This window comes from Amblyomma mixtum, chromosome 2 (genome assembly GCF_055824585.1).
Source record: "Amblyomma mixtum isolate Tamu chromosome 2, ASM5582458v1, whole genome shotgun sequence".
Taxonomy (NCBI): Eukaryota; Metazoa; Arthropoda; class Arachnida; order Ixodida; family Ixodidae; genus Amblyomma; species Amblyomma mixtum.
The window spans coordinates 28540813-28565997 of NC_143013.1; the positions used below are offsets into that span (position 1 = coordinate 28540813).

Genomic DNA, 25185 nt, shown 5'->3' on the forward strand with positions numbered 1-25185 from the left:
TGACGGCAACAGGGAATCGCACTCATGCAGCGATAGCTCACTGTGCCCCTGCATTGCGGTGCCTCATTCGTGAAGCAAGCACTTCTTCTAGAACATAAGGGAAGCTGTCTTTACAGGCAGAAACGGGAGAGGGGCTACAGGTGCCAGAGAGTTGCGAGCCGCACTTGGACCCGCGAGGAGCCGCAGTTTGGCCTCCACTGCTCTATATATTTGTTCAAGATTTGAGCTGTTTTGAATATCATATGTTTCAAGGGTTCTCGCGTGAAGCTTCGCATTCTGTTTTCATGCCACAACATTAGGAGCGCCACGAAGGCCAAAACTGTCCGATGTGGGCAGCAGTGGTGTCGGCGTCTGTGTGAAGTCTCCACCTGCCAACAATGGCAGGTGGTGTTTAGGGGGATTTCCCCTTCTCCTCCTGACACCTGTCAACCGTCCCCCTCTTCCTCTCCCTGGGGAGAGGAGGGAGGTGGCGGGCTAAGAATTATTCAGAAAAAATTAAAATGATTAAAAATTTTCTACGCAAACGAATAACAGAAGCGATTACGAATATAAATAGAACAGTAATACAATCAAAATTAGAATAGATTGGCGAGTAAAAGACAATGGAATCGGAATAGATTGATGGGTTAAGGAAAAATTACTGCATTTCCTGAGCATTCATTTAATTGATCGTTCCTAAATTTTTTACTCGTGTGCTGTTTTTACTCCCATTCTCGTCAAATTTAAGCTAGCATTGACGGGAACCGCGGCAGGGATGACGCCATACCACAGGGTGAACGGGACGGCGAACCCGGTCGAGGCGAACTTCCCTTGCGAACGGTATGCAGTTTGGGTGGTGCTCTTCGAGCGGAAGCGTGCAGTGCGGGCCTTGGAAGGTATTCGAGTGAAGGTGAAGACTAGGTTGGTCCCGGGTTCGAACCCTGGACCAGGACGAATTTTTCTTTAACTGCGAAGTTTCTGAGAAAGCTGTATAGCTTTCCTGTGTAGCCGTATGACTGTGGTTGGATGGATGTCAATGAGTGATTACTCCCTTATTGAAGACTGGGTTAGCGCCGACAACCCACAGCATGGACCGATTCTGTCTCCCCATCGCTCACAAGCAGCGCGGCCTGCCAGCGTAGAGGTTACGCAAGTGTAAGATTTATTTGGATTTATCTGGCGTCGTGCCGATGATTGACATATGTCAGTATAATTTCAGTAGGAACCCTTAGTAACCTGTCTGGTGCAAATCGGGGGTTGCGTACAGATGGCTGTGACGGCAGTGGAGGGAGCGACGCAGAACAACTGCCAAGCTCTTTTCCATAATGTCGGACTCAGTTCGAGAGCTTGACTAGGGTAACCAGTTGGAACTGCTGGAAGGAAGCGAAGTCAATCACTTCTTGACGACTGTTGTAAATGCGATGCAAGTCGGACTTCATTGGGCGAGTGGGCCCAGCATGCATGTGCGTGTACTTAGTTTACGGCTCTATAGTCGCTAAGGCGTGGAGTTCGTTTCGTGAATTCCAATGCGGATATGTGAAAAGCGGCGTTTCACTCCTGCCATCACTCACTGAATGGAAGGATTTGCGGCCACGAAATGTATTGTCAAGCCGACTGACGGAAACTGAAGAGTAGAAGTTCGGCGGCAGACACCGGCACTAACAGCCAGGTAAAAAAAAAATCCGCTCAGCATGTGCGTCGCCCCGCAGCCCAGTTATGCTTCGACCGCAGGATACATGCATTTCGTGCCCAGCCGGCCCCACTTTTTATCTTCACATCTTAATGACCTAGGCATCTGTGTATAAAGCTTACACCATCTCCCTTGTTTCTGCCGACATGTAGCCAGTATATCACGACACATCATCAACCTTCATTCGCACTTTCCCTTTCCTCCCCTTCCCTTTCCACTGTGTGGAGTAGAAGGCAGGGCCATGTTACCACCGGCCGGCCTCACCACCTTTTCCTCTCATTAAAATTCCTTTCTCTCTCTCTCTCCCCGCAATTTTTTGACCGGAGCGAAAGTTACTTTCATGCAGGTTCATTTTCTTATGCAGATAAATAAGTGTCTTCCAAGGAATGGCTGTTTTTCACGTAGCCACTTTCACAGGTACCATCGGCGACGGAAGTTTGACTGCTCGTATGCTCAAGGCGTGGTTTCTCCGTGCGATGCTCGCTTGCAATGTGCCTCCCCACCCCCCCCCCCCCCCAAAAAAAAAAAAAAAAAGGCAGCCCTTATAAAAATGGTCTATATACTTTTTATACACTTTTTATAGACTCTGTAGCCATCCTTTAGACTTTTCCTTTTGTCTATAGACTGTCTGTACTTTTCTCTATGCATCATACTTTTCTCTTGAGAGATATTGGTAAACTGCCATTCATGATCTGAGAGACCCTGCCATATGCGCTCCGCCCCATTATTTTTCTAGTCATTTCCCTCCCATGATCCGGATCAGTGGTCACTACCTGCCCTAAGTATACATTCTCTTACTACTTCCAGCACCTCGCTACCAATGGCGAACTGCTGTCCCCTTGCTAGACTGCCGAACATTGCTTTTGTTTTCTGCATGTTAATCTTAAGACGTTCTAAACGATGTAATGTTATGCAACATTATAATTATTATACGGAAAGTGCGCCACATACTATTCGGAGGAGATGCGGCGCGTATGGACAAGCAGTAAGATTTCGCTTTTGTTTTCGCGAAAACAATAAGGTTTTTAAAGCGCGAATGGAGAATTTAAGTTTATAAACCAATTACCCCTGTGGTCTTGGATACCAGATCAAGCTGCAGAAGGCAAGAGTGCGAGCGGTAAAGATACGACCGTGAGATGGGTCTCTGTTTCAAGTTTTACCCATTTTACCGCGAAACGGCGGAAAATCATTCGGACTGCAAACAACTGTGTGCGCAGATGTATCGGTGTTGTCATGGATGAAGGAAAGGTGTTGTCCATGGTCAACGTTACTATAGGCTAGCTAGTCTAGTAACGTTGGTCCATGGTGGTGTTGGCGTGTTCTCTCGTGGGTTAGGTTTTCATCGGAATCCAACTTCATCGTCCACTTGCGGTAAGCCTACACGGTTATTTTTTATTCATTTGGTCTCCTAACCCACTCTAAGCAGAGCTGTGTGTACAGAACAGATTATTTGCGCAGCGACAAACTTCCTATCCTCGTTTGTAGCGACGTTATAAGCAACGGAAGCCATCGGGTTCTCAACTAATGCCGCTTATGTCTGTGCTGCTATGTCTTTTTAACTCGCGGAAAGGCAGTCGATGCGAAACCCGTGTTGGTAAGCCGCTGCTCGCGAGTGTCTACTGTTTTTTTTTCATGTTGCAAGGTGGATGCGCGGCCAAAAATATCGCTTAGTTCGTGAATGACGGCCGAAATGGAACTATGGCTTATCTAGCGCTGTGTGAGCTCTATTTACCTGGCACCTCCGAAAACGCGCACTCACGTTCTGAGGCGGATTGCATTTGTTTTTTAATCTTTGTGTTATCGCCTGTTCTTTGAGTGGTGTGCATTGCTTGTTACGTGTGGACGCTCGTTCGGTGCGCGTCGTGGACAGCGACGTTTGAGCAAACTTGATGTTTTGTAGCGCTAGACTGGAGCACGGGACGTTTGCCAAAGTTGTAGTCAAGCGACGCTGGAGGAAATAGTGTAGTTGTAGAACAAAATTCGTTGCCGCCGCGAACGGCCAGCGGGCACAAACACCGCGAAGAACCTACGAGCTGCATACCGTCGCCCCTTTCGTTGCACACGTATGGATTCTCTCATCCCTGTTATCTGAGCCGTTGGCCGCCGCCGCTGGCCTGCGGGCAGATCATTTTGAAAGCTGAGTAAAGGTCGCCTCGACACTAGATGGCTTACATTTCGTTCTGAGAGGCTCGTTCATGAAACCCGCTCACGCGTGCACAAATTGCTCCAATAGAATTTTGCCAGAGGCAGAGTATGCGTTTCTGATCTCAGACTGCTACATTACGAAAACGCCAGTTCAACTCGGCACTTATTTTCGCCACAAATGCAATTCAGCTCGCGCTATGTTTTATAGCTGCACCTGTTGGTGAAGACGTTAATTGTTTCATTGAAATAGTTCCTACCTTGAGCGCATACGTTGTTTTCCTTGATTTTTCTAGCAGCGTTAGGTTAGGGTACCTGCATGCAAGAACCACCTCTTTACTGCGCTGTTCAGGCTGCACTTGAAGGAAAAACTGAGTGAATTTGAGACGCTATTTTATCGTGACAGTAATGCGTATGTTGTCTCAAGCTCGCGACTGCTTTTGAAACGGCGCAGCTGCAGCGACTATGTGCTGTTTGAGTTTTTCTGAATAATGAGCGCGGCATGGAAGCGCTGCAACCCGCTTGTTTCTGAGAGCGCGCGCTCATGTATGTGTATGCAGTTCCGTCTTTGTGCTTCAAGTTACAGGCGCAAAACTGGTTCCGTCTGCCTGGTAGGTTTTTCATGGCTTGTGCCCGTTTGAGTATCGGCTTGCGTACCCGGCTTCACGCAGGGTATTTTAAAGCGCTGGCTCAATAGCGGGTATAATAATAGATTCTGCAATGTTATCCTTTTTACATCCCTGTGTAAGGAGCATTGAATATGTATTTTATGGGGGTGGCATTCTCCACAGCTCGTAGCTAGTCAATGCGGATATGTGGCACTATTATTCAGTTTTCTGTTACAATTAACGTAAAAGGAATGTCATACAGAGATAATTATTGGCAATAGGCATTCAGTGTAGAGGTGGAATACTCCAGGGATTATGTATTTTAGTTACAATGTTTTATGAAAATCACTTAGAATGTGTCATCCGTATTTACTGATAGAAATGATGAAGCCGTGGCACGATGGCTCAGTGGTTATCGTGTTCGTCTGGTGACCTGAAAGATGCAGGTTCGATCCCGGCCTCGGCGGCCTCATTTTGATAGAGGCGAAATGCTAGTGGCCTGTGTACTACGCGATGTCAGTGCACGGTAAAAAAACCGCAGGTGGTCGAAATTATCCGTGGCCTTGCACTACAGCGTCTCTTATAGCCTGCGTCACCTTCGGTCTTGGAACCCCATAACGCTAAACCAAACGACCAAGATTACCTTTCTAGAATGGGATAGCAGGATATGCCTTGCATTGTGAAGCACGTGTGTAGAGATGCAGTGGAAATTTTTTGTTCAGTTCCCTTTTTGTTATTTTTATCCTTGCGCGGCACAGGTCAACATGCCCGGATGTCTGACTGCAGACAACAGGTCGTAAGAATGCTTCTGGGGAAACTACTCGGACCGTTACTTTCAACATTTATTTGCGTAATTTGGTGTCCTCTTATGGGGCATGTAACGCAGGAACTAAACTAAAGTGTAAGTATATTGATCGTCATGTATTTCTGAAGACCGTGTGGTGACATTTTCCAACGGTTGTAAACGGTCTGTAGGCAGTCATAGACAATGGCCTGCTGAAGGTTTAGGAGACAGAGGTCTATAGACAAAGGTCTATAGCATTGCCAGTCCATATACCTATGGAATTTGTATAGACCTATGTCTACTGGACCAGTAGACATTTGCCTATATACAGAAATCTGCAGGAAGTGTATGGCCATAAGTCTATAGATCGTCTGTAGACTGCTTGTAGACCTGTCTATTGGACTTACAGTGGACATTTGTTTATGGGCTGTCTATAGACAGAAATCTATAGAACGTGTATGGCCATAAGTCTGTAGATCGTCTATAGGTGGTCTATAGGCCTGTGTCTATTAGACTTTCATAGACATTTGTCTATAGACTCTGTAGAGAAGTCTACTAAAAGTATGGCCATAAATCTATAGAATGTCTATAGAGTGGTCATAGGTTTGTCTATAGCCTGTAGACTTCATGGGCAAAAGTCTATAAACAGTCTATGGACTTTCTAAAGATATTTTTGTAAGGTACAAAACCGTGAAGAACTGGGTGCTGATGCTGCAGAACTGCATTTCCGCAGGACATCTTTGAGCATCGGGCGGTAGTATGAAGTGGGGCGGGAAGCACGATGTAGCGCGGTACTGATACCATTGCCACTTTGTCTCAAAAGAGATGCAGGAGTACGTGAGTGTTCTGCCATGGTCGCTCGATACAAGCACACTTGATTGCGATTCTGCGCTCGAAACCATTACTTTATATAGATCTGTCGCTGGATCCAGAGCTTTGGAATACTTTTGAGCAAATACGCTTCTTAACGCGCAGAAAACCAATAGCCTACGAGCGTTACGCATTTTAAAGCGGCAGCTGCATGGGTGTCGTTTTGCGAGATCATGTCGTCGCCCTCCGCGCCCGCCGCACTGTTGCTCGCTGCATGCTGTTGGTTGCTGCTACTGCTATACTTGCTGCTGATGCCTTTTGCTGCACCTTGTTGGTGCTGCTATATATCCCCTGTGCCACATAGTGTGGTGCGTAGTGCGGCAGATTTCTTCCTAAAACAGGCTCACGTACGTATTCGTGACAAGGCACCCTATCTCAGATCCGGGGCTGTACTGGTCAAGTTCGACCTGAATTTTTAGGGTCTAAGCAAGGAACAATGAGTTAAGTGCTAAATGTTCTGTTACCGTGACAGCAGTTCGCCTTTACGGAACGAATATTATTAGGCCTAAGACGAGAGTGTTAAGCAATGGAGAAGGGGCGATATCCAACGGCACTCCTGTTGTCAACGCTGCGAATCGGAAAACGTCGTCAGGGCTGACGAAAGACTATTTCATCCGACTGAATTCGCAGCCAAAAGTTTCAGAGTTCAAAATACCTTTTTTTTTTGTAGACAACACGTTGGTTTATTTTCTAAAAGGAGTAAAAAGAAGGACCACACCACACCCGACCCTGCACCGCAGGTTTCAGCATTGCGAACTTCCAGAAGCAGCGAACCCGCTCGCAAGCGCACGACAAAACACCGGCACCTGTACAGAAATGGACGAAGACACACCAACGACGGGACACAGTCTTTCATGCACGCGCACTAAGTCGCCCACGGGTACGGAGGGCTTGCTCACCACCAGCCAGCTCCTCCGCCACCGTACTTTCCGTATCCTCCGGCACCGCGGTAAGCGCCGACTCCGCCACCCAATCCCCCAACGCCAAGGCCGTATCCACCGAGCCCGTACCCGCCGACACCCCCAACGCCGTAGGCGCCACCGTATCCGCCAGCACCACCTCCGTACAGGCCGCCGCCGTAGCCGTAACCACCGCCTCCGTATCCACCGCGAGCCGCGGACCCAACGGGTCCGTACTTGGCCGCAAGCACAGAGGCGGGCGGCTGGGACGACCGGAAGGCCACGTCGGCGGGGCTCTCGCTGGCGGTGCCGGGCTCGTTGGTGTCTACGATGGCGCGGAAGCCACCCGCATCGGCGGCGTACTTGACTTTCCTCTGTCCACCTTCAGCCGTGCTGATTGTGTAGGATCCCTGGACCCGGCCGCTGCCGTCGGCGACCTCCTGGCGAGAGCTGGAACCACCGAGACCTTGAGCAACGTAGCCGAAGTTGTATGGCTTGGGCCTCACGTCTTCGTAAGCCGCCCTGTAGCCCTGCGGAAAGGGTGGAAGGCGCGAGTCATCGCGAGGAACTCCTCAATGGCTGGCTTCGTCGTTACCTGCCCACGTTCCCATTCCCCAACCACAATGCTTAGGCCAAAGAACCAAACATTCTTCTAAGAAATCCTTCTAATAATCGCACAACGGTTTTACTACTGGTGCAGCCAGATGTGAATATAGTTAAGAATCATTACTATATGTGGTAGATGATTCTCTCGCAAAAAACAACAAAGCTGACAATCTAAAACACAGCAGCTGCCCTTATCACTTCGCCTTCCAGGGTGATTGGGAGTAATCATTGACACACTTTTGTTTAGGACCTTTCTTATCATTACTTCTTTATCGAGAGGTGATGAGGTCAACTTTCCTTGCTCGCAGCTTTAGCTGTACAGTGAACATTTTGTGCCGTAAACGTCATCAATGTCGTCATCAATTCATAGCCCCCCCTCACCGCGCATGCTGTTTCGCAAGAGATATACCCAGGCAGATGAACCTATGATCCTCAGATAATAAATAAATGAACAAAAGAAACTGAAAAATGCGTAAACTCTTGATAGACATGCATAGCGTCCTTAGTTGAGAGAAGGCTTACTTACAGCTTACTTTCCGTTTACTTCCATATGGGATTTTTCGTGTTCAGAGAGTAGATACTTGGAACAGGAGACGTTTGGAAAGCTCCCATAGACAGTCGGATCCCTTGGTTAACTGGATCGGAAACTCTGATCCTCCTCCTTTTTGGTGGGAGACAAATTTGTGTACCTGCTCTGTTTAAGTCTGTGCTGTGCTTCCAACTTTTAGTCAACTTAGTTGTTTAATCAGTTTGTGCAAAACAGTATGCAAGAAGACATGCTACCCCTTGAGAGGCAGTGCCCCCCCGCTTTTCATCAAGGATGTTGAGTAATGGCAGGGCAACCTCGCCAGAGCGATAGTGCTCTACCATTGGACATCACACAAGCATGAAAGATGAACATCTTGTCTCCAAGCTGTCACTAAAAGAAACGCGCTCTGCCACAGTGAGCGTTATGGTCTTGGTTTTAACGTTTGGGTTTGGATATAACGGCCCAAAGCGACTCAGGCTATGAGGGACATCTAGTGGAGGGCTCCAGATAATTCCAATGACTTGGCGTCCTTTAACATGCGCTGACATCGCACAGTACACGGGCCTCTAGCATATCGCCTCCATCGAAATGCGACCACCGCGGCGGGGGTCAAACCCGCGTCTTACTGGTTAACAGCCTAGTACCATAAGCGCAGCGCTATGACCACGCCGGTTCCGTGCAACCGTCCCTACTCGCTTCTTCTTCTCGGGCGACTTACTCCACCGTAGTATCCGCCGCCTCCGCCTCCGCCTCCGTAGTAGCCACCGCCGAGCCCACCTCCATACAGACCGCCGTAGCCACCCTTGAAGCCGCCACCATGGTGCACGCCGAGACCACCTCCGAGTCCGCCTCCCAGTACAACGCCGCCGAGTCCAGTGCCAAGTCCGCCGAAACCACCGCCAAGGTTCCGGGCGTTAGCCAGGACGGCGAAGCAGAGGGCGGAGAACATCACCTGCAAGTTATATGGCTCAGCAGAAATCTTGTCAACAGAACGTGCGCAGTACAGGGCCCGAGCGAAGTACCGAATCAATTCAAGCCAATATAAGCCGTTAACAAAGAAGTGGCCGAGTTGAAGCGTTATTATTGGCTGTAATTAATACTAATACTAGCTGTAATAAGTGCAGGACTACTATTTACGAACTACTTCGCTGCAGGGACTGCACTGTGAATCGTACGATCGCGTTTGAAGCGTCACCAGGAATTACGCCATGCAGGACAAACATTATCGGTCTTAGATTCTTCACTGCAGCTATTATTAAAATGACTCGAATATTCTTGTTTCGTGATCCTACGCTCTGTTCAAAGTGAACTATTTCATTATTTTGCAAACTAGAACACTGCTGTTCACGTAAGCCACTTGTCTTGCTGTTGTTTTGCGCTCCTAACGGCTGTACGGATGTCCTCCTAGGCTGTACACTCTAAAAAGGAACGACCAAAAAGAAAGTAAGGTGTCCTCTGGAGCACTCCGTTTTATAAAAGAGAGTGCACAAGAGCACAGCTTACTCCGTTTTTACTTCCATATAGGAATATTCGCGCGTAGAGTGTACCGATGTCCGCGGGAATCTGACGACATCAAACAGTGACCTCGTGCTTATTTTCATCTTGGTCATGTGTATTGCTTTCTGCGCGACGCAAGAATGACAAGTAGCCGATTGGGGTGCCCCGGTCTAAAAAGGGTTGGAGATAACCGAAGCTATCTCTTGAAGGGACTGCTTCCTACTTGCTGGCCACTCGATTTAAAATGACGCGCTTCACATAAACTATCAATGCTGCAATGCATACACAGACGCCCTGTCAGATTCGAAGTTGCTTGAAGCAAAGACGCTTTCATTATGCTCGCAGTAGCCGGTGCTTAATATCTTTAATTTTCTTAACGGGAGGCATAGCTGCATAACACTATCGACAACCCTGGCTTCTCTGTTCTTTTCGTTAAGATAATTCCAGAGTGACAAAAACTAGTTTTGTTTCTGTCATTACTGGACAGTTCAGTGACGTCAACTTCACGCGCTTGAATGGCTTCCGCAAATCCATGCAATCTGTCGAAGACCTCCGTGGTGCGGTCTCTCCACTGCCGCGCGCTAACGATGCAGAGTCTGGCGGAACTTATACGCTTGCAAAGGCAGGCCCAGCTCTCGAAAGCTCTCTATAGTGTCCTGGATCTTGCCGAGGCTCCGAAGAGCGCGGGCTGCTTTGCGAATCTTAAGTGGAACGAAGACGCCATGTACTCACCTTCCACATTGCTCCTGCTTGATGCTGCTGCTGCGGGGGTGAGATCGTATGTGTACAGACCGCCAGTCGACGGCCCTTTTATACTGTCCGCGCCGATGCGACCGTCCTCTGGCCGGAATGCATGCCAAAGCGGGTGTGATCCAGATGCAATGATCACCTTTCTTTTCCTCTTGCGATTGCCTCTCATTTCCAGCGTGTCTTGCTCCGCTGTCGCCCCACTGTCGCTACTGTGTAATGGGACCAGTCGGCAAGGGCGAGTTCTGTCAAGACAGACGCCCCCCCGCCCGCGCGCTGTCCTGGAATCGCTCAACGGACGCACTTCACTCGTAATCGATGCTTTCAACACTGCCTTTGACCGGAAAGGATCACACAAAGACGGGAACGTACCGCGTGCTCCTTCAGCGTGGTGCCAGAATGCGATTTCTTCACCTGGGACTTTGTCCACACTGGGTTGTGCCGTACTGTGATAACCCTCACTGGGTGAAACCTCTATACTGTGTCACTGTGACGACATCGTATTCGAAGGAAGCATTAGGATGTTTTAAATGCGATCTTTTCCGGTACACCTCTAGCTTGCGACTGCATCACGAGGACGGCCATTTAAGCCTTCTGAGACTTCTCCACGCTGAGTATACATCTCCTCTCGTGAAAGAGTCTCTGGAAGTAATGACAAACTGTGCATGCAGCTGTGAGCCGCAAACTGCTAGACAAAGGCTCAAATATTGGTCACTGTGACAGCCACTCATTTCCTTGAGGGCCGTAACACCGTTGGAATGACGAGGTATTGAAGTTCACACTTAATTTTTGCCCATAAAGAAGCATCACTTGTGGGATACCAGTGAGGGTTTTCAGGGGCGCTTCTAGCGCTTAACGTGGGTTCAGGCCAGAGCAAGCTGAAGGCAGAGCCCGCGTTCAAGAAAGGCGTAGTTAAAAGCGCGACTGTTTAATACACAGTAAGCTACATTAATAGAAAATGCACTTCACTAACACTCAGACCGAAAAAAGGCCCGTGAAGCCGTGGGCGCAAAGCCGAAGCTATAAGTGTTCTCGACGGAGTTAAGAGCGCTCGTAGGCCGCACGGGCACCCAAAGACTGCATCGCGCTTCGCTACTGTCAGTGGCCGGCCCTGACGGAGAACCATCCATATCAGTCCCTCCTGACTCTGGAGCATCAGCGCCGCTCGAGGGGGCGACAGGAATACGTTCGGGCATGGACTTGAGCGCTCATACAAAGTGCGTGCGTTTAACCACCCGCGTTGTTGGTCCCCTGGCGAAGGTCAGAGAATTGGGAGGGGGGAATGCTACGCACCATGTTGCTGCCAGGGTCTGTGGCGGTATCCCTGTACATTTCGCGTTCACTACCTCTCGCCGAAACAACGCCCCAAACGTTACTTAAAGTGACTCAGTGGTGACGCGAGATCGAAACGGGGACTGCAGGGTTACCAGGTTCTAAGCCCAAAAGTGAGCCACAAAAATCCTGAAAGCAGCCAAAAAAAAGTAGTAAAGCTGCAGCCAAAACCTCAAAAGGTATCCAAAAATGGCACGAGGGCGCCACAAAAACGTCGCAAGAGGCAGAAAACGTTGTCAGAAGTTTAAAATTCTTGTAATGCGTAGGGTGTGAGTTACTTGGAAGCGTAAGAGCATCGCTGATGAAATAAGAAAACAAATTTACACCCAGAGACAGAAGTACGGAAACGCACAATTATTAAAGCAGCTGAAAAGTAACCGCAATTTATTTTCTCTTCGCTGTAGCAGAAATGCTTTGTTTTCTTGAGACGCATCATAGTAATTCCCACGTATGTAGGGATCTGTTTTATTATTGCATCTGTAAACGAGAGCATGGTTTGATGCACGTATTGGTTTTGCCCTTTTTATCCAGTGATCATTTTATTTTACTGCTTTGTGTTGTAGAAACAGACTGTTCGCCAAATGAAGGTATTCAGGGAATCAAAAATACAGCCTCCAGAAAGGTTATCAGGCCACATTATTTGCCTTTAAGCCGTGTACTGAGGCACTTATGGCTCCCCTGCAGCTCTTCATCTGTTTAAGGTAAGGAGAGCCTTCGTCTTTCTCGTTCAAAGTCTCTGAGTTTTAGTGTCCCTCTAAACGCCTTAAAAATCTTAACCAGGGCTTACGTTTTCAGCACCACACAACTGAGTTGTCAGACTGGCATGTGCCGTCGATAATCAGTCAACGCGCATTGAACCAGGGTAGCCAACCGGAATCCTTTCTGGTTAACATCCCTGCCTTTCCCTCTCTCTCTCTCTCTCTCCCCCCCCCCCCTTCTCTCTCTCTCCATCTCTCTCTACACCGCTGCAGTTCAGTTGATTAGTCAGGAATCTGCACATGACTGGACAGTTTTCTCCGACTCTAAAGCAGCCCTTCAAGGTCTGCAAACTGCACTACGCCGTGGGTCACACGAACAACTCGTTGCCGAAATCCGCAAGCTGTACCATGACGCCACATTGAAAGGACATGACATAATTTTCCAGTGGCTGCCGGGCCACTGCGGCATTCATGGCAATCACCAGGCTGACGAAGCTGCCCGTTCTGCCCACAATGACGGAATCCCCGCTAATATCCCCGTAACGAGAGCTGACGCAGCGTGTGGGCTTCGTTCCTTGAGGCTGGAGCTCACACTTTCAGCGTGGAACTCTGGAGAGTTGTGCAACCGTCGCCTCAGGACATTGGACCTTGGACTGCGCCTCCGTCTTCCGTGTAATGTAGCGCGTCGTGAAGCAACACTACTGTGTCGTCTATGGCTCGGTGTTGCCTTCACGAATAAGTATGCTTTCCGGATCGCGATGGCCGACAGCCCTTCTTGTGTGAACTGCGCCTGGGATGAGACAATCACCCATATCTTGTGTGAGTGCCCTGCCTTTGTAGCCGAAAGACATAAGCTGCGATGTGCTCTGGACCGCCTGGACCCTCGCCCTTTCACAGAGACCAAGATCATCGGTCCGTGGCCACAACAGTCAACTGCCATCAAGGCTTACAAGGCACTGTTTCGCTTTTTGAGAGCGACTGCCTTGATTGACAGACTGTGATTATTTCCCTTTACTTCCCTCTTTCCTCTTTAATTCCCCTCATTCCCTTCCCCTGTGCAGGGTAGCCAACCGGAATCCTTTCTGGTTAACATCCCTGCCTTTCCCTCTCCCCCCCCTCTCTCTCTCTCTACCGCTAAGGTACGTTTGTGTGAATGGTGATGGAGCCATTTTTATTGCTAGTTCTAAGGAGGTACTCGTTTAAGGAAGTTCTAAGGAAGGAAGTAAGAAAGTAGCCTGCTATCCGATCGAATTTTTGCAGCGAAGATGTCCCCCCAAAAATTGGAAGGGACACTTTAGCTTTGCCCTAAGTACAGTGCCTAGAATATACTGCACCTTAAGGGTATGACGCAATAGTTTTGATGGGTTAACGCCCATATATGTGGAATTTGTTAGTCTCTACTTTACATTCATGTATCCCTGGGAGTCCTCATACCACTTCTTACGCTGTGGTACAGCGGATAAGCGATTTCCCTTCGATGGCAGATGCTGCTTTCGGTTCGGTGTAGCTTGTGCGACCCAGGTTGCTCTTCCTGAGCAATCTGTCATGGCCAATCATTAATTTAACTGCCACCTACCACGGTGGTCAGCTTGCTCACAATCCGGTTGCCAGGCAGGTTGTGATGATTTCACAAGGTCAGGTGACCCAGGTTGGCCACCTAGGTTGCTTCTTCGGGGATTTTTCGCTCACTACACAGACGATGAAGCCGGATTTTGTGCACAACGCAAGCCTTGACGCTGTCGCGTTAAATGTAGTCAAATTGGCACAAGAGAGAGAGCGAGACAAAAGAGAGGCAAAGCGTTTATTCACTGCTCCTAGAATCTTGGGAGTCTTCATGGGTGCAGAGCCTAGACCAGGACTCCTAAGGCGGTAACCCTGACGGGAAGAACGGAAGGGGTGGTGACTAACAGCATCTCTCGGAAGAGCTTCTCTTCGGATGGTGGCAAGAAGCGCGACCGCCCGCATTCCGCTTGCACAGGCGTCACGGGTGGTAGCAGCAGCAGCGCTCTCAGGTTGCTGAAGACGCACAGTTCCCTCGCACTTTACCTATGTTCTGAACAGAAGATGGAAATTTTGTTTCGGTTATAAGCTTTCTCAACGGCGCCCACACACTGCGCACCTACCTCCCCTCCTCTGTCCAGAGCAACTAAACACTCCGACTAACACAAACATTTCACTCTACCCCAGCTGACGTTGAAATTCGCATTACCGCAAGGGCAACCGTTAGGTCTCTATGTTCTCCGTTAGAGGATGTCCATCGAGGTCGGCTGTTGAGCACACGCAGTTATCGTCTGCGTTGTAAATTTGACAACATCGTCAAAGTCGTCGAGAGTCTGTTTCAGCCGACTGATTTTCTTGACAGAAATGTCAGACTTGAAGCCTTTTTCGCAGTGAGATTTTAAAGGAGTAGGGACGCGAAATTTTTGGATGTGTGTTTTTTAATGCTACATTAAAGGCTCCACGGGGCCAAAATGCGTCGTCGCCCATAAAATTCTCCTACTGGCTGGAGGGAAGTGACGCCACCAAATTAGATTAGACGTCACCGGACCGACAGTGATGCCACCTCTGATATAGGCACCAACATGTGCTAATCTATCGCATTGCCGCCACAGTATAATTAAGTGCCCCAGTGAGTTTTTTCTTTGGTTGAAATGGTGCGCAAGTGACAGTAAACATGAGTCAAGATGTTAAATCCGCCTACGCCAACTTAATAATTTATTTTTTTTTTTCATGTTGGTTCGGCTTCAATTTCAACAGCCTAACCGTGGCTATGACGCAGAAAACGAGCTGGGATGACGTAAGGCATAGAAAACCAACGTTTGTAGAAAATTGCGATATAATGGTTGCTTGTTATTTTTTTGAAATTCCAGCTCTTTAGAAGCCTCGTGTAAAGTTTTCGGTTAGTAAAAACGAAAATAAGCAGCGACCACTCCGCCGTTCTTATTTTCCTCAAGGGTCCTCGACGCGTCTTTTACGTAACAGCTTTCATCTGACTAAAGCATTTTAGGCGCAAATAAGTACGAGAACGTGAGAGGAACAGAAAACAATGCTCCCTATCATGCCTGTGACTATTTTTATTCATGCTTAATTTTTTTTGTCGGTAGGTGAACCCAATTAGAACAAGAAATAGTCTAATTTAGCAATTAAAACTGAAAACGAACACTATAAAAATTTAGTTATACATTATTTACTGTTTGTTGTGCGAAATCCACGCGGCTGTCCATGTTTTCAATTCGTCGCGCATCATTTCAAAGAAAAAAACCCACAACTAAACTTGGTGTCTCTTAAGCGCCCGTTCCATGGCTTTGGCGGCGTTGGCATTACCAGTTAGAGGGCGAGGAGGAAATGCTCAAGGATGGTGCTATGAGGAGAGTGAAAGCGTCCAGAAGAAAAGTGAAGGAGAAAGAGGAGAAGGTCAGAACAGCGAAAAGAAATTCGTGATTGATGGTAAAACGTTTTATTCGTGGAGCGCAACGGGCGCGTCCGGACGCACTTCCCGCTCGTAGATCACGTGACTACCCGACGAATCTGATTGGATGAATGGCTTCCGCCCAAGTTGGCTTAATCGACGACTAAAGAAGACAAGGTCGAAATATGTGAAAAGAGGCTCGTGGATGCAAAGCCGCCAGAATGGCGCACCATATGCAACTGCTGCGCTCGTCCAAAGCGAAAAAAAGAAGAAAGCGTAATCGTAGACAAATTTCTTTCTGTTGACAACAGGTACGTTTATTTCCTAAAAAGAGCGAAAAGAAGGCCGCCACCACATCCGACCCTACACCACAGGTTGCAACTCTGCAAAAGCGGGTCCTTCCAAAAGTAGTGAACCCGCTCGCAAGCGCACGACAAAACTCCAACACCTGTACACAGAAGGACAAAGACACAACGGCGGGACGCAGCATTTCATGCACGCGCACTAAGTCGCGCGCAGGTGCTGAGGACTTGTTCACAACCAGCCAGCGCCTCCAGCACCGTGCTTTCCGTATCCTCCGGCACCGCGGTAGAAGCCAACTCCGCCGCCCAATCCCCCAACACCGCGGCCGTATCCACCGAGCCCGTAGCCGCCGAGGCCTCCAACGCCGTAGGCGCCACCGTATCCGCCAGCACCAGCTCCGTACAAGCCGCCACCGTAGCCGTATCCACCGCCTCCGTACCCGCTGCGAGATGGTCCGTACTTGGCCGCAAGCACAGAGGCGGGCGGCTGGGACGACCGGAAGGCCACGTCGGCGGGGCTCTCGCTGGCGGTGCCGGGCTCGTTGGTGTCTACGATGGCGCGGAAGCCACCCGCGTCGGCGGCGTACTTGACCTTCCTCTGTCCACCTTCAGCCGTGCTGATTGTGTAGGATCCCTGGACCCTGCCGCTGCCGTCGGCGACCTCCTGGCGAGAGCTGGAACCACCAAGACCTTGAGCGACGTAGCCGAAGTTGAACGGCTTGGGCCTCACGTCTTCGTAAGCTGCCCTGTAACCCTGCGGAAAACGTGGAAGGCACGAGTTATCGCGGGGCACACCTTGGTGACCGGCTTCATCGTTACTCGCCTGCACCCTTACCTCCAACCATAACTTTTAGACCAGTGAGCTATCCGTTTATTAAGAAAACGTTATCATCTTATCATGGTCGTTTCTACTACAAGCACGCCCGGAAGCGCCATTGAGTTTATTTAACGTTCACTACTGCACATGCAGGCGTTAGATGATTCCCTCGCGAAAAATAAACTAAATAAATAGCCGCTTTCATTTCATTCCATTGTTGGGTAGTGGGGAGTAACCTATCAACGTACTTTTCTTGGGGACGTTCCTTATTATTACTCCTTTTTCGCAAGATGAATAGGGAGCCCTATCCGTTCGCAGCTTTAGCTGTTCAGGGCACATTCTGTGCCGTAAACGATGAATGTCGCCGTAACTGATATCGTAAGTGAAAACTTTTGCTCTCATGCGTTGTCCATCGAGGGTCTTGGCTAATGATAGAACGGTCTCTCTCTCGAGAGTCCCCTGCCGTGAACATCATGTGGTAAATGGGCCACACGAGTATGTCATAGAGGTGGATCTAGAATCCATGCCCTCATGTCGTGATGCATGTGTCTCAAGGCTAGCGCTAAAGGAGACGCGCCATGGCACAGTGAGCGTTGGCGTTGTGACCACACTGGCTCGCGGTGCAGCCTTCCGCATTGGCTTAAGCTCGGGGCACTTACTCCACCGTAGTATCCGCCGCCGCCACCACCGTAGTAGCCACCTCCGAGTCCACCTCCGAGTCCACCTCCGTACGCACCGCCGTAGCCGCCCCTGAAGCCGCCACCGTGGTGTACGGCGAGACCACCTCCGAGTCCAGCGCCCAGTCCGCCGAGGCCGCCAACGAATCCACCGCCAAGATTGCCGGCGTTAGCCAGGACGGCGAGGCACAGGGCGGAGAATGTTACCTGCGAGTGATATCACTCAGCGGCGGTCTTGTCAGCAGAACGTGCGCAGTACAGGGGACGAGGAAAGTGCCCAATCAATTCAAGCCATTATGATCGAAGAGTTAACGAAGGCGTGGCCGATAAGAAGCGCTAGTATTAGCTGTAATCAGTATTAGTATGAGCTGTTATGAGTGGTAGAACTGTAGTGTGGATTATATGATCGCGTTTCAAGCGCAACCAGAATATGTGCCATATAGGGCAATGTGACAGACTTAGATACTGCAGAGCACTTATGATTATGGTGTCCCGAATTCCTGTCCTGTGAACTTATATTGCGTAGAGACATTGAATAGGTTGGGGCAACCGAAAAGGAAATAAAAATAATAGGCCCCTGCCTGCACCGTTTACACACAACAGGCTTAACCCAATTGAAAAATAAAAGAGGAGGCCCGTAGGCAAGTTGTAATTTGACCACCCGTGGGTGGAAAAATAAAATATTAGGGAAAATGCTACATTAGCGACCCACAGCCGAGAGAGCGGGCCCGGGGAGGCTCCCCTGACCTCCCCTGGGAAGTAGCGGAAAGGGAAATGGGACATGGGAAGGGAATGGGGACAGCGAGATTTTTGCTCTGATCCTTCAATGATCTCGACTCCATTACTGGCCCGCCTGGCCAGGGCAGGGAGAGCATCGAGATTGCCCAATGGTGCGGCCCCACTCACGGGATGCCCGACCACCCACCATACGCAACGGGCTCCGACCGTCGGAGACAGGAAAACCTAACACGGGGTCAGTAGCTACCTGGGGCTCCTCATCGCTCACTAGAAGGCTTTTCCCACCTGCCGGCTACTAGCCGTCGAAGGTTTTTCGCGGTTTTTCGGACACCGGAAGTATGTGTGATAGTCCCAGCCAGTGGACGCCCAGTTCGTCAACGGCCTCGCGGCCTCGGAACCGGTCAGACTCCGGGGGGACCATCTGTGCTTCCTCCAACCATCCATGCACTTATTTCCTCTCCTAGCTTACTCTTCTCCTACTGAGGAGAGAGTGTTCAAGGCTGGGCGACCAGGCCACTAACCAAGAACGTGGCTTAGGATGAGATGACCCGGGCCTACTCCACCGGTACTCCACACATCTTCGGTTTTCGCCAGACTCTTACGAGGCAGTACTAAGCCCTCATCCCCCGGCGTCCCGCAGGCGGTTAAGCCTGCGGCCGGCCGTAAGGCCGCTTCCCCGAGGCGGCGGTCCTCAGAGCCTGGCCACTATGAACCCCCGCGCGGACCTGGTTTCTCCGTAACCAGAAACCGACGCGTCGGTAGCCAGACTTGCACGCCCCCGCGCGCAGAGGGAGGAAGGTAGCATGTATTCGAAAACCTTTTGGCGTTTTGACATGCCTTCCGGGCCGGATTTCGTGGGTCCAACCTGAGTATAAACCCAGGCCTGCCTCCGCTCAGGCATCGGACCTCACGTGCACGACTGGCCCTCACAGTCGTCTGGGAGTCGCTGCCACTCCCATTGGGGGTTTGCATCCCCAGAGGATGGGTCCCGGCCATCCCATCCCCACTGCTGGCATTGCACCGAAACAAAGCCTAGTAGCCGAAACTACACCGGCCCGTATTCGGTGGCGGGGGGGGGGCACGAGCAGGCTGCACAGTCAGATTTCCCCCCCATTGCGTGGAGACAGAGAGAACTACTCCATTTTTTTTCAGACTAGAGCAACTACTCCACACTTTTTTTGTACTCAAATACAAAGGGCGATTAAAGCACGCTCCTAATTTGCATTCATGCGACAATGTAAGCAGAACTGACAAAGCGGCCGATGTGAAGTGTTAGGCATGTCTCTGTTGAAAGTAGATTAGTCTTTATGACTGCATATGAAATATCACCTGTAATCAGTGCTAGAATATTAATTATCGGCTCCTTCGAAGTATCCACTGCAATGGATATCGTATGAACGTGTTTCAAGCATCAACGGGAAATGTGCAATGCAGGACAAGAATTCTGACTTATTTGCTTACTGATTTGTAAGTTTGATTCAGGTGCTTAGGCGAAGGGAAGTATTTTAGTCTTTGGCAAATTAAACCTACTGCTTCAACCATTTTTTCCTGGCGCTGGCTGCTGCTTGACGCCGAATTATAGCTTCCAGGGCCGTCTAACCATTAAGATGGAACTATGGATGCCTAGCAGGTCAGTTGGCTCGCGGCTACATTTCCCCTTGCGCTTTAGCCGTTGCGCATCGCTGCTAACGGCAGTCCATGGGTATCGTTTAACCACGCTGTATTTGCAGAGCACATTGCGATTAGAGTGTATCAAAGGCGGCCACTCATGTTTAGGGATGCTAATCCCATCGAACACTGACCAACTGTTCCTCTTCAGCCCGGTTCAGAATTTGTTGGAGATAAACAAACGGCCTTTATAAGTGCTTGCTTCAAGATGCTAACCGCTTGATTTAAAACGTCTTACTGCACATAGACTTAGCATAAACTTGGCATCAGTACTGCACTGCGTCTACCAGCACGCTGTCGGGCTCGAAGCTGCCTGAAGCAACAACTCTTTCTTTAAGCTCGCAGTAGCTAGTGCCTAATATCTTATATTTTGGACGGGGACATACAGCTGTATACAACAAATCGCCAACTTGGGCTTCTCTATCCTTTTATTTAAAGTAATTCCTGAGGGACGGAGACTGGTTTCATCGCTGTCATTGATCGACAAGTCAGATGCGTAAACTTCACTTGCTTTTGTTGATTCTGTAACTCCAAGCAATCCGTTAAAAGACTTTGACTCTGTAGGAATCCGTCGGGTATTCTGCAAGCAGCCACGCTCTAACCGCGCAGAGCGTGCGACACTTCTACACTCGCAAAGACAGGCCCGGCTCTCGAAAGGTCCGGGTAATCCCTGGTTCTTGTCGGGGCTCCGAAGAGCGGGCTGCCTTTGCGAGTTTCAGTTGGGAGAAAAGCGTCGCGCACTTACCTTCCACATGCTTGCTGGTTACTGCTGCAGCGCTGCTGCTGCGATGTTGAGATCGGATGTGTCCAGACCACCAGTCGACGGCGCTTTTATACGGTCCTCACCGATGCGACCGGCCGCTGGCCGGAATGCATGCCAAAGCGGGGACGATGCAGATCCAGCGCTCACTTTTGTTTTCCTCTTGTGATTGCCTCTCATTTTCCGGCGCGTCTTGCTCCGCTGTCGCCCTGCTGTCGCTTCCACGTAATGGGATCAGTCGGCAAGGCCGAGTCCTGTCAAGACGGACGCCTCGCCCTCACGCTGTCCTGGAATCACTCGTCGAACACATTTCACTGGGCACCGATACTTTCAACGCCGCTTTCGACCGGGGATAATCGCATGAAGATGTGAACCTACCGCGTGCTCCCTCGGTGCGATGGCGGATCTATAGAGCGCTGTTTCTTCACTGGGAATTAATTCGTAAGTGGTGCCGTATGGTGAAAATCGTCACTGGGCGAAGCCTACTGTATCATTGTGATGACATCAGATTTCAAACGCAGCCCTGCAGTGTTTTTATAGCGATATGCTCCGGTACATTCCCAGCCGTCGTGTGCATTACGTGAATGGTCACTTACACCCTGCAAAAATTCTCCGTTCAGTGTTCATTTCCACTCGCGCAAGAACCGCTGGGTATAATGGCCTATGCGCATGCAGTTGTGCGCCTCAAATTACAAGACACCAGCTTGAAGATCGGGCAGCCTGGGATCAACTTATTTTCGTGCGGGCCACAGTGCCATAGGAACGACGGGGTGTGGAAGTTCACGCTACATCTTTGTCATCTGGAAGCATCACCTTATCAGTGTCCTGTACGAACGCCACTATCCACAGTGGAGTTAATTCGCCTCTGCGTTACCAGGCTACACATTCCGTTTGATGAGTGAGTGAGTGAGTGAGTGAGTGAGTGAGTGAGTGAGTGAGTGAGTGAGTGAGTGAGTGAGTGAGTGAGTGAGTGAGTGAGTGAGTGAGTGAGTGAGTGAGTGAGTGAGTGAGTGAGTGAGTGAGTGAGTGAGTGAGTGAGTGAGTGAGTGAGTGAGTGAGTGAGTGAGTGAGTGAGTGAAAACTTTAATAGCTCTAGATTCGGATTGTGTTTGGCGGTTTTGAGATGGCTTCGTCCATCTTGCTCAAAGGTCGGTTGCCCTTAGTCCAGGGCTCCGCTGGATGCTGCTGCCAGTTTTGCTCGCCGAATCAGACCTTCTTGGTCGACCCGGCGATCGCTGGAGAGCACTCCCTCCCATTGCTCCGCACTCGGGTTTGTTATCACTGGTACCACGCTTATCCTCTGGCATGCCCACGTTATGTGGTACAGCGTGGGGGGTTCTTGGCACCAAGGGCATTTGTCATTGTATTGTGTTAGATATATTTTGTTGAGTACGTGTAGGTTCGGGTAGGAGCCCGTCTTTAGCTGCCTCCACGCGACAGAGGCCTCTCTGCTAAGCGAGTTGTCCGGTGGTGGATACCGCTTTCTGCAGCCCTTGTAATAATTTAGTATCGCCCAATAATCTTGGGGTACAGGTTCGTTCCCCTCGAGGTCGCCTACGTTGGATTCTCGGTAATAAGTTTACCCTCGAGCTATCCTGTCCGCCTCTTGGTTCCCTGTTACTCCCGTATGTACCGGCGTCCATACTATCGTATGTCTGATTGGTTCTTCGTTTGTTTGTCTTTGTGTTATGTGGCCCCCAGAGCGGAGTATGCGGAGCGCTCTGTGCCCTATTCTGCCGCGTATGTAGTTGCGGCATGCTGTTTGTGAGTCTGTAAGGATTTTTAGAGACCGTTTAGACCGATAGCCCTCCGCTGCCGCTAGAGCGACGGCCGCTTCCTCAGCCTCGACTATCGTACAGTCTTGTAGTGATGCGCTGGTGATCTCGCGTAGGGTTGAGTCAATCACCGTTGTTACCGCATTGCTGTTGTGCTGCCCCGCTGTTCTGGTGTATGTGGCTGCGTCCACGTATACCGTCGTTTCTTGGGGTGCTAATGTCTTTTGTAGGTATTCAGCCCTTGCCTCTCTGCGTGCTTTGTGTAGGTTGGGATCCATGTTCCGGGGTATAGGCGTTACTTTTTGTGTGTTGCGATATTCGTCCGGAATTGTTTCTGTCCTCTGTATTTCTTGAATTTGATCGGCGCGGCTTAGTTTCTTTAGGAGCTCCCTGCCAGATGGGGTCTGTTGTAGTCTGCGCAGTTGGGAGACTAGTTGTGCCTCTCTCAATTCATCGAAAATGTTGTGTAGTCCTAGGGCTAGGAGCTTTTCAGTTGAAGTGCTGTGAGGAAGGTGGAGTGCGGTTTTGTAGGCTTTGCGTAGAATCACGTCCGCCTGTTGTACCTCACTCTTGATGGGATTGTAGTAGGGGAGGCTGTATGTCACTCGGCTCACTACCAGGCTTCTGACCAACTTGAGTGTGTCCTCCTCTCGCATGCCATGACGTCTGTGTGAGATGCGCGTGATCATGCGGGCCACTTGTAGAGTGGATGCTTTCAGTAGGGCGAGAGTGTGAGTGCAGCGTTGGTTTGACTGTATCCACATCCCCAAGATTCTGATGAGTGTTTTTTCCGGTATCGACTTCCCCTCGAGGTAGACGTTCAACTTTAAGTCGTCGCTAGTGGGGACTGTGCGATTTTGTTTTCCTCTCCAAACTCTTAGGAGCTCTGATTTCTCGGTGGAGCATGCTAGCCCTCTTGCTCTGACGTAGTTCTCTACTTAGGTGGCTGCCTTTTGTAATTTCTCTTCTTTCTCTCCGAGCGAGCCTGTGTTGACCCAGATGGTGATGTCGTCGGCATACATGGCATGGTGTATGCCGTCGATTGCTTTTAACTGTTTTGCCAAGCCAATCATGGCTATGTTGAAGAGCGTAGGGGAGATGACCGATCCTTGAGGTGTTCCTTTATTTGGAGTAAGAAATTTGTCTGATCTGAGCTCCCCCAGGCCAATCGTTGCCGTTCTGTTTGAGAGGAAGGCTTTGACGTAGCCGTAGATTCTCCTTCCGCAGTTCAGGTCGTTCATGCCCGTAAGGATAGCCTCGTGACTGACATTGTCAAAGGCACCCTTGATGTCCAATGCCAGTATTATGTTTTCTCCGCTCTTGGGGACGTTCCCAAGTACTTCTTCTTTGATTTGAAGTAGTACATCTTGGGTCGATAGTTTTGCTCTGAAACCGAACATGCTGTGGGGATACAGTTCGTTGTCCTCCATGTACTGTTGTAATCTCAGCGTCACCACTCGTTCGTACAGTTTTCCTAGGCACGATGTGAGCGAGATCGGTCTGAGGTTCTCAATTCGTAGTTTCTTGCCTGGTTTAGGAATCATGACAACCTCCGCATGCTTCCACTCCTCGGGGACGGTCTCCGCTTCCCAGTGTTTGTTGAGAAAGTCCGTTAATTCTGCGACTAGCTCACCACTGAGGTTGCGGATGAGTGCGTTATTGATCTTGTCTGCACCCGCGGCCGTGTTTCTGGTTGTGTTTCGAATCGCTGCGTAGACCTCTTCTCGCGTGATGGGTCTGTCCAAGGTGTCGTTTTCACTTCCTCGATAGCGCTCTGCGTAAGCTGCTGGGTGTGTGTCCCCGAAGCACTTAACGCGTACTTTTTCCAGGAGTGCTGAATCTGGTCCCTTGAACTGGTGGATTAACCGGTAGATGGCTTTGTTGTTTTCTGCCTTGGTTTTTGTTGGATCTATGAGAGCCTTGAGTATATGCCACGTCCTCGATGTGCTCAAAGTTCCGTTGAGGGAGTCACTGAATTGTTGCCAGTTTTGCCTTGCCAATTGCGCCGCGTACTCTTCTGCTTTCGCTGTGACTTCTGCGATCTTAAGTTTTAGTTTTCTGTTGTACTTTTGTTTCTTCCACCTCTTGGTGAGCCCGCGTCTAGCTTCCCATAGCTTGAGCAGCCTGGCGTTCACCTCGGGTGTCTGCGTCGTTCGCGCGATTTCTTTAGTGTACTTGCGCTGTTTTTCTTTCAGCATGTTTCCCCACTCTTCTATCGATTGGATCCCTTTCGCGGCGAGATTCCCGTCGCATGCCTCTCGAAACGCGCTCCAATCCGTAATTTTTGCCGATCCCAGCTGGGGCTTTAGCATGTCTGAGGTTACTTGTGTTTTAAGTATATAGTGGTCACTGCCCAGATTTTCTAACAGGTTCTCCCACACTGCCTGTTCCGCTCCCCGTATGAATGTGAGGTCGGGGCAGGTGTCGGTACTGACGCTGTTTCCGATTCTGGTTGGAGTGTCTGAGTCTGTGAGGAGGGTGCAGTCAGTGTTTTCTGCTGCCGCTGCTAGTGCTTTACCTTTTGGGTTAGCTGTTTGGTATCCCCAGCTTTTGTCCATGGCATTGAAGTCTCCTAGTATGATTAGCGTGTTGTTTTTTGCTAGTTTGCGTGCGCCATGGAAAAGTTCATGGAATTTTGCTTTCCTCTGTTTTGGAGGA

General features: G+C 49.8%; 2 protein-coding genes across 2 annotated transcripts; both read right to left on the reverse strand.

Annotated features, from left to right (window-relative positions):
- Positions 1-6968: 6968 nt before the first annotated feature.
- LOC149358788 (uncharacterized) lies at positions 6969-10345 on the reverse strand. The gene is made up of 3 exons (XM_089568907.1): positions 10337-10345; positions 8826-9059; positions 6969-7502 (listed from the first exon to the last, which is right to left on the reverse strand). Exons 1-3 carry the CDS (start codon positions 10343-10345, stop codon positions 6969-6971), a joined length of 777 nt encoding a protein of 258 aa, XP_089425033.1.
- A 5979-nt stretch (positions 10346-16324) lies between these two features.
- On the reverse strand, positions 16325-20746 carry LOC149358789 (uncharacterized). Its single transcript, XM_089567577.1, has 3 exons — positions 20738-20746; positions 17569-17793; positions 16325-16846 (listed from the first exon to the last, which is right to left on the reverse strand). Exons 1-3 carry the CDS (start codon positions 20744-20746, stop codon positions 16325-16327), a joined length of 756 nt encoding a protein of 251 aa, XP_089423703.1.
- Positions 20747-25185: the final 4439 nt, after the last annotated feature.